At 45.9% G+C, this 9,388-nt stretch overlaps 1 protein-coding gene across 2 annotated transcripts in view; it reads left to right on the top strand.

Moving 5' to 3' along the window:
• Nucleotides 1-694: 694 nt before the first annotated feature.
• The window catches only part of psda (pleckstrin and Sec7 domain containing a), a 51,977-nt gene continuing 43,283 nt past the window's right edge, over nucleotides 695-9,388 (top strand). Inside the window, exons 1-4 of one of the 2 annotated variants that reach the window (XM_047351455.1) lie at nucleotides 695-834; nucleotides 939-999; nucleotides 1,505-1,822; nucleotides 6,286-8,747. In XM_047351455.1, the coding sequence (XP_047207411.1) occupies nucleotides 6,303-8,747 (2,445 nt within the window). In that variant the 5' untranslated portion in view covers nucleotides 695-834; nucleotides 939-999; nucleotides 1,505-1,822; nucleotides 6,286-6,302. Of the gene's footprint in view, nucleotides 835-865; nucleotides 1,000-1,504; nucleotides 1,823-6,285; nucleotides 8,748-9,388 lie in introns of those variants that run through there. The other variant, XM_047351454.1, reaches the window with a different exon arrangement.

Here is a 9,388-nt window from a genome sequence, read left to right as displayed (position 1 = left end):
GTGCGATCTAGTGTAAAGCGCTTTAAGCGGTCTGTATGACTGGAAAGACGCTATATAAGTTCAGTCCATTTACCATATGGCTTACAGCTTTCTGACCAATCAGAACCCAGAGTGCAGAGAGACATGCCCACACAGCTTTGAATGGTTCTGTAGAAACTGGATCTGAAGGTTCTGTCAGATCTTCAGACATGTAAAGATGGACATGTGGGGCCACCAGAAGGTTCTGACACCTCTTACAGTTTTCACCATAGCAACCAGTGACCCCAGTATGTGTGTTTTTAATCAGTGATCCCCTGATCTTATCTGTCAGATGCACGTCTGTTAGGTAGAAGCTTTGATGCTAGCATCCTTCTGAAATGCCCAGTTGTTTGGACAGATGTTCTATAAGGTTTGGGTTTGAAAATAAAAATGGACTCTGCTTAGAACTGCTTAGTCCTGCCGGGTCTACTGCCCTGCCGCTTCTAGATGCATCGCTGCTCCAACACATCTCAATGAAACGAAAGAGTCTTTTCCAAGCCTCTGCAGAACCTGACCACGTTCTGAAGAGGTAAATCAGCAGTTTGCGTCAGGGTTGCATCCAGAGGACTGGAGCTGGAGAGCCCTGGGTTAGAGTAACACACCGCATTGTTTTGGGTCGAGTGCCGGCGATTTTGGTGTTTGGAGAGAGATTTAATGGGTGGAGTGAGAGGGCGAGATATGGAAGAAATGTCTCAGTCCAGAAGACCGAGAGTCTGAAGACGCCATGGAAACGTGCAGGATCTTCATCATCAGGTTCATTTTGGTTGGAGAGGTCAGACGAACCAAAGGATCACAGAAGATGTTGCTCTGAGCCTGGTAAGCAGAAATGTTCATGTTCACATTAAACTAGGATCACAAATGGATATGAGCAGCTCTATGGACTCTGTGATCACCAACATGATGTTTGCTTTAACTTCCAGATCAGATGGAGGTTGTTTCAGTGACCTTTTACCTCAGTCATTGGTGTTCAGCTGATCTCAGGTAAGATTGATCCTATTTTCTTCTGTAATGATCAGTAATTTCCTCAGATGGGGGTTATTGTGTTTCTGACTGATCCCTGATCAGTGTTTATGTTGTGTATGATTGTTTTTATATCTGTATACTACTGACCCCATCAGAACCTATAGGGTTCTGGAAATGGAACTGCCTCGCATCTCAAGCGTCTTCTTAAACAGAACCTCGGGGCAGCTGCAGAGTTACTCCCCAATGTTAGAAGGCTCTAACTGGATCTAAAGCAGGTTTTTAGTTTAGATTCAGGTCAGACTGATCCAAAATAAGGTTTCTGGTACCATCAGTACCAACAGAACCAGTGAAGTCTTGCACAGGAGGTCATTTGGTTAGGTTACCTGGGAGACACCGTTATTACAACTATGACAATATAACACAATGATCTTAGTTGGCCAATCAAACTGCAGCCAAGTGACATCAGGGTTCAGTCTGATCTTTATTCATTGATTAGAGTATAACCTCTGTGTTCCCTGATCAGGTCTGTAACCCCGCCCCCTCCACGCTGTCCTCTCTGCCATCTGTCCATCATTGGCTAGAGGAGCCCCCTCGGCTCCTGATTGGCTGGAGGGAAGGAGGGAGGAGTTATCAGCTGATTGATTAGGATCAGGACAAGGAGGAGGAGCTGAGTCTGTAAATCCATGATGAGGCGGCTCTGCTGCAGACAACAAGTGTTCAAAGAGAGCGAGGAGGACGAGGAAGACCAGGTTACTGAGTGGCACAGAGAGGAAGGAGGAAACGGAGGTTACCACGGCAACCCAGGAGACGTCACTGCAGCGGCAGGACAGAGGACACTCAGGTAAGGTTACAGCTGCATGTGTGTCTGCATATGTAAGTTTGTGTGTGTGGGTGTGTATGTGTGTGTGTGTGTGTGTGTTGGAAGGCTGGGTGATGCATGCTGGGAGAAGGGGGGCAGTTAGGGAATCCTATTAGCAGAGTCCAAGAAAAGTAGGGCTAACTGAGTGCTTATCAGACTGAGTTTACACACACACACACACAAGAACATTTAGTCCGTTTTTAGTTTTGGATTCAGATCAGAGAAACAAACTCCAGAACCTTCCCTGAAGTTAAACTTTGTAACTACTCTGAACCTCCTCATCTACCTCCTCCCCGGGTCCAGACCTTCCAGCGGGCTGTGGACTGGATCAACAGTTCTCCAGGCTTTCTGAAGGTCTTTTTTTAATGTTTTTTTCATTGAACCAGTTCTTGTACCAGAACATTTCCAGAGGAACCTAACTCTGGCCTCTAAGTGATTCAGAAAGAAAAAAGCTCCTGGACTCCTAGTTGTAGAACAGATGAAAGATGGTACATCACTCAGATTGTTGCTGAAAGTGTTTCCTGGTTCTGTAGGACACAAATGAACTCCATTAAAGTTCCTCTTTCTTCCCGAACAGACTCCTTAATGTTACCGGATTAATAACTTCAGACATATTCCTCATTTTTATACAAAATTCTGCTCCATGAACACGGCCACTCTCACACACAAGCTGCACATGTGCTTTACTGCTACACAATCAATGCAACAGTTATTCAGACAATACAGCAATGACCCAATAATTACAGTACTTTTTAGCATGCTATGGTGTCTAGGTGATTCACTCACCTCAGCATTCTAAATGCTGGAAACTGACAGCTTGCTCTAATTTCTTATCAGTTCTGTTAATAATTATCTGACCACATAGGGGAGCTCATAGATCAGTAAGATATTATACCCAGTTTATCCATAAATATGTGAATGAAAAGTAAGACAAGAATGCGACATCATGGTAGTAGTAATGTTCTCTATCCTAATGCAGCAGGACACTAGATTTCAAACCACTGATCCCAGTATACGTGTCTTGTTCAGACTGGAAGTGCATTAAAAGCAACACGCATTCTTCAAAGACACTCCTTAATGTTCCAAAAATGTCCTTTATTTCAGCCCGTTCAGACCCGACAGACACACGGTTATCAATATGTCATATGAACACAGGTCAAGACAGAAAAACAGTCACAGCAGCTTCAGTTTGAACGGATTCCTAAATCTGACAAGATTCCTGGCTCGGATTCTGAACAGATTTCCAAATCTAAAGAGATTCGTGGCTCGGATTCTGAACAGATTCTTGTTTCTCATCTAAACAGATTCCTGACTCCACTTACACTGGCCTAGATAAGCAGTTCTTTACACCTCCTGAAGGTTTTTTTCATGGGATTTCTTTGGACTTTGGTTGCAGTGTGTCCCAGTTTCAGTCCAGGGGGTGGAGCCTGTTGAAATGTGACTCTGCGGCTTCAGGCTTTAATGGACCGACCCGTCTGAAGATATTCTTCATCCTCCGGAGACCGTTTAACCCCACAGAGCTCAGATGAAAAGCTGGATCTCCTCAGCACCAGATCCACAGCAACCTCCATCAGCCCAGAACCAACTGGCTGCTCACAGAACTGCAGAGGATCCGGTTCAGTTTGGGTTCAGAGCAGATGAAGAGTTCAAACCCAGACATCTGTACAGCTCCACATTTCATGAAGCTCTTTGCTTTACTGGAGAAAATGTTTGAGTTGTGTTTTCTGTTGCTTCATGATTGGAACACTCAGCAGAACCCTAGCTGGGTCCAGATCCACCCCAAGACACATGGACAAGGACCTAGCACGGCGTTACGCTCTGCAGCAGAAAACCACGCAGAGTGTTGGTCCGGGTCCACACAGTCACTTCCACACATTCGACATCACTCTGTCTTTAGCGGTGCCGGATTCAGTATTTTAGTTGGTCTTGACAGAAAGACCCAGGAGTTTTGTCCAGAGGTTCTAGTGATTAACAAGCTTTACAGCGATGACACATGTGGGTCCCAGGATGTGACGGTACCTGATGCGGACGGGTTCATGGGAGACCACATTTTAAATAATATTCAGAGAAAAAGAAATGATTCAATTTTTCCCACAAACAGGTTGAAGATCACAACCAAATCCCACTGAGACCGGATCAGAACTCTGCAGGAACCAGTTTCTAGATGAGAAACATCACACTGTTTTAATTTTATGAGATCTAATCAACAAACTATAGAAGTGAAATAAAAAGACACAAAATACATCAAAGATGAGGAACTTCAGAACTTTTTTAACCCAGAAGTCTTAAACTCCAGTCCTCAGGGACCAGAGGTCCAACCAACGTATCTCTGCTTCAACACACCTCAAACAATCAGGTCTTCAGCAGAACTCTGAAGGGCTGAGGGTGATGGGACACCTTCTCCTCAGGACTGGACCCATTCAGTACCACCTCAGAAATAACCCATCTGTCCTGGTATCACCTCCAGAGCAAACTTAATATTCTAAACTTGCAGAAGCCTAAATTCATATCTGAAGATCTATCTAGATCGGACATGTTGGTGTCTCATCTACCTCAGTGATAATCTGGATTCATGTTCTGCTATGTCTTCATGACCCTCCTCGTGTGGAGGAGCAGCTCCTCCCTGGATGATGAAGCTCCTCTTTTTCTCTCTGAGGCAGAACTTGACCACGCTACAGAGAAAGCTCATTTCAGCTGCTTGGATCCTGGACTTCTGTTACCTGGAGAGCTATGGGGTGCTCCTGAAGGCATCTCCATCAGGAATAGATTAAATTAGCTCTGAGATGCAGGTTGACATGGAGATGTGGGAAACATTTGTGGACTGTGAGATCATGGTGGTAGCCCCACTGCCACCAGAATCTGATTCTCCATGTACACTTCTGTGGAGCTTAAAATGCCTCACATGGAGCATTCAGGTCAGGTCATATAAAGGTCCTTCAGATCAGATCAGGTCAGAGGTTTTAGCCTTCAGTAGAAAGTTTAAGTGTTTGTTTGAATCAGCTTCAGGTCTGCTGGTTCCTCCTACAGCATTCTGATGTTTTGCTGGAGTCTTTGTGTTTCTGTGAAATTATCTTCTTAGTGATGTTTCCAAACTTCAGCAGCTCTGAGGGTGTTTAGTCCGTTTAAAACGAACTCTTGGACATAGCAGACGCACCAGGATGCGGACCAATACAATCGTACCGAGCCGCTAGGAAGAAGTGGTCTCAGTTCGTTTATGGTGTGAATGTCATCTCCATCCCACACAGCTACCAGGCGTTCGCTGCAAGCTTGATCCAAACGGCTTCCTGCAGCTAGGTTTGCATTGCATTGTGGGATGCGGTAAACAACCTTTACCCAGAAACAAACTAATGATCTGATTATTGTCCCATGGGTTCTACCAGCTGAGAACACAGAATCTGCTTCCATTTGGTTCTCCCACCCTGGACACATCGGACCCATAAAAACACAGAACGTTCTCGCCTGGTTTGTAGGGACAGGTTCCGGTTCGCTTGGAGTTTTCTCTTTGAAAACAAACTGAATCACCAGAAAATATCACAAGTTAAACTCAACAACTGATTTGGACCAGAGTAAATGAACCTCAGGGGTGAAACACAGTAGCTTGCAGCTCTCTGGCCCGGTTGTTCTGTGGGTCAGGAGTGGAACGGTTTAAACTGAAGCCGTTGTTGTGTTTAATCTTTGTATTTGTTCGGGTCCACTCTTGTTTATGCGCCAAAGAACATGTGAATCTGAGCTCAGAGTCTTTGTTGGGTCGGCTCTTTATTCTGGATTTGTTTTATACATGCTGCGGATTTTTTTACTGATTTGTTCCTTTTAAAGTCGGAGTTTAAGGGAAGTTGTATGTTCTGAAAGTAACCAAACACAGCAGCTCTGCTCTGAATAACCACCATCATCAGGTAAAATATACCTGAACTGTGACTATGAAGCTAACAGCCTTCACTCTGTAACACGACACAATGCTGCAGAGAGTCCATTTCTTCTCTGCTTCAGCTCTACAATGTGAAAGTCTGCAGTCTCTGACTCGGGTCTCATGAATGAACCATGAGAGATCTTTGGTTTCTGATCCAGTTAATCTGAGCACATTCACTGACCTACATGGAGAACCTAGAGGAACTGGTGAAGTGTAAAAGTCCAGATATGATCACCAGCCTGAGGGGTCTGGTTAGTAGGGTAGAAAACCTCTTTTAGTCACTCTCCAGCGCACATAAAGACACACAGTGTAGACCTGAGTATCTGCAGCTTTCTATCAATGTTAGGAGACACATCAAGAACTTCCATTCTTTACTGGCGGCTGTAAGCAGCTTGTCCTGGACCACTGGTACACAACAGAACTGTTCAGGAATGGATGATGCAGCTCACAACTGAGAGGTTGAGCTAAATGACAGATTTGAGATAAAACTGAGTTGTAATTTTAAAGGATTTTCGTCTGCTTGTTTTTCTCGCTGCAGGTTTTAGGACTGAGCTGATGGAGGATGGATCTGGTTCCATGGAAGTCCAGCAGTCCTCTGTACATTTGACAAAAAGGAAAGATCAGGTTAATAAAGAGGCAGCAATGCCTCTACCAGGTAAAGTTCTCCACCTCTATGTGGAGGTCAGGTCTGTTTCTGAGGAGGAAGAGAAGTTTCTTGGTAGAGGTGATGATGGGACCAACCAATTGATGCTGCAGTGTCCAGATATCGTCTCTAACTCTCAGAGGAGCTCCAGCAAATCTAGTCCTAACCGGAGTCCAGATCTTTCCCCGGTGATACCACGTCATTCAGCAGATGGAAACCATAGCTTACCCTCCTTAAAGTCATCTTCCAGGCATTCAGTCAGCTTCCAACTCCAAAACCCTCATTCTTCACTGTCTCCAGCCCAGTTCCAACACCAGGATGCTTTAAATGATAGTTTTGGACACTTACTTGAGGTCCTGGCGCCCAAAAAATCCAGTACCAGCCATGATGGTTCTCTGGGATGCCCCCATCCTCCTGATATGGATCCCTACTATGAGCAGGTGGCCACCCCCCAGTCATCTTCATCCTCCTGCTGGCTGACTGTGCCCTCCACTTACAACAGCAACCCTCGGTCCTGTGAGGACCCAGATATGGTGGCTGACGATGGACAGATGTCTTTGGTGTCCTTTGGGTACATAGATAAAGGCAGTGTTAACAGCATGGCTGGACAAGGTAACGCCATCTACCAGCATGATCCTGACACCTATCTCAGAAGAATGGAGGAACAGCAGCTTCCTGCTTGTCTCCAGAAGAGGAGTGATCCAGTACGGTGCAGCGATAAAACATCACCAGACAACACATTGCACAGCCACCCCCACCAATCTAGGAGTGACACCTCATGGAGCATGCCGTACTTATCAAAGGCAACCATGGACGCAGTGGCCAGAGATGCCACCCACAGGGCTTTAGAGGAGTTTGGATCTCCAGAACTCAGGCGCAGGTTTGCAGGTCATACTTCTGAGAACTACAGTCCATCTTTACCTCGACACTCTCAGGCTCCACACTGCCGGTCTTGGGGTGGCTCACCTGTCCTGTCCCGCAGTACTCTGACTCTACCATCCAGGACTGATCTCCTGGAGATGGATAGAAGATTCTGCCGTGGTTTAGTGAATGGATTACCTAGAAGTCCTGCATCTGACCACCTGTGTGCTCAGACTGGTGACTCATTCTACTCAGTGGCTCCATCTTCAACATCTCGACACCATAGTCCTGCTCAAAGCCCACAGAGGCCTTGGGTGCATGAAGAAGGTCACAGGTTGTCCAATAAATTCCAACCACCATTACCCGCAGGAAGACCCACGGACATTCAGCATGAGATCCCAAGAAGCAGCAACCCTTCTAGGACTGAGCACCAAGCTGGGTACTCTCACCATGGTGTTAATAACAGATGCAATAATAAGGTAACCAACAGCAGTCATCTTGCATCAGAACCAGTGAGCATCAGCTCCAATGATTACCCAAACAGTAGGAGTCCTCACCATCCTTCCCGCTGCAGTAGCAGAGCCAGTGATGCATACAGTCCCATCAGTGACAGGAGGAGCATCTCTCCATTCTCCATTACTGATCTGGATTACAAGACACTTGGAGAGCCTAACAGAATCTCAGCCGGTTCTGCAGACAGACGGTACAAATGGACCCCTTCTCCAACTCCCTCTGAAGCTGAGTCAGTGAGGTCAGAGAGTCCTCAATATTCAGGGATGTTACCAAAAGAGTCTCTTCTCTGGCAACTGCCCCCTGAGCCTATGAAGATAGAAAACCAGAACCATAACAGGAAAACGGAAACACTGGCACCTCAAACTAAACCAGGATGTATTTCTCCTGTGATGTTCAAAAGAGTTGCATCCACACCAGCATCCAAGTTGGATCGGGTATCTGCCTCTGGGTCACCAGTGTTGGACCCCCAGCTGAGACGGACATCATCACCATCTAAAGACATGTCCAGTTTGCAGCCAGCCCATTACACTGGACGCCATAAATCACCTGTCATTGAGCAGAGGCAGTATGATCACCTGTTTGACAGGTCACCGACAGCCAGCAGAAACACATCCAGTCAAAATGCAGAGTGTTCATTGGTGAACTGGACCTCCAAGCAACTGAAACACTCTGGACCTGTTGTGGACAGAGGTGAAACCGTCCATCAGTCATCTTCTAAAGTTCATACTCAGAGCAATGATCAGGGCTGTAGAAAGGAACGAGGAGTCCAGAAACAGTTGGCCCAGGAGTGCCAGTTGTTGGTTTTGGGAATGTCCAAGACTCAGAAAGAGGCTCGGGATCACAGTGGAGCCACTGGGACGTTCTCCTCAAGCTCCAGTGGGGTTACAGGAAGCCTGGGAGACAGCTTGCAGCTGGACAGACTGTCCCCTGAGACCCCGAGCCAGTCGAGCCACAGTATTGCGGACGGCGGTTCTGGGATACAGGTTGGCTGGGCGGGAGGGATGAGGAGGGAGTGGTTCTCTGTGTTTGGGTAGATTGTCACATGACCTTTGATCTCAATAAATCTTTATTAGAAAGCATTTAAGTATTTAGATGTTTTCCTTGTCCAACAACCGTAGACGTCCTGATGTTTCCTCACATGTATGGTTGAGATGGACAACATGTGTTGGTGTGAACCACTGGTTCTGTTGAAATGTCCATCCTGGCTATCCTTTATCATTCATTTGAGATATTTTCTACAGGACTGCAGGATAGTAGGAAAACATGCAATAATATTGGTGAACAATGTGATAAAGATAATTAGAAAGTAAAAATGTCTTTCTGCTCAGGGTTCAAAGCAGACAATTATTCATTATTTCCATCATAGCAACAAGGCTTTATATCATTCCACATTTTCACGGGCTCTATTTAGGCGGCGAGACTCCGCTCCTCTTGGTCTCTCTGTACTCCATACAGAACCGGTTGTGTCCCAATGGACCCACAGGCGGCTGGAGTTCTGGCTTGAAGCTCCGCCTCCAGCCGTCAGGTCGCTGTGCTGCTCATTAAAGTCATCTGGTGAAACGATAAAAAATAAATAAATAGAAAATAAAAACATAAATACACTAAAAACGACCAGTAACATTTG

The sequence above is a fragment of the Girardinichthys multiradiatus genome, chromosome 22, assembly GCF_021462225.1.
Source record: "Girardinichthys multiradiatus isolate DD_20200921_A chromosome 22, DD_fGirMul_XY1, whole genome shotgun sequence".
Classification (NCBI taxonomy): Eukaryota; Metazoa; Chordata; class Actinopteri; order Cyprinodontiformes; family Goodeidae; genus Girardinichthys; species Girardinichthys multiradiatus.
The sequence above is the reverse complement of the archived record's forward strand: the minus strand, read 5'-3'. Positions and strand labels throughout refer to the sequence as shown.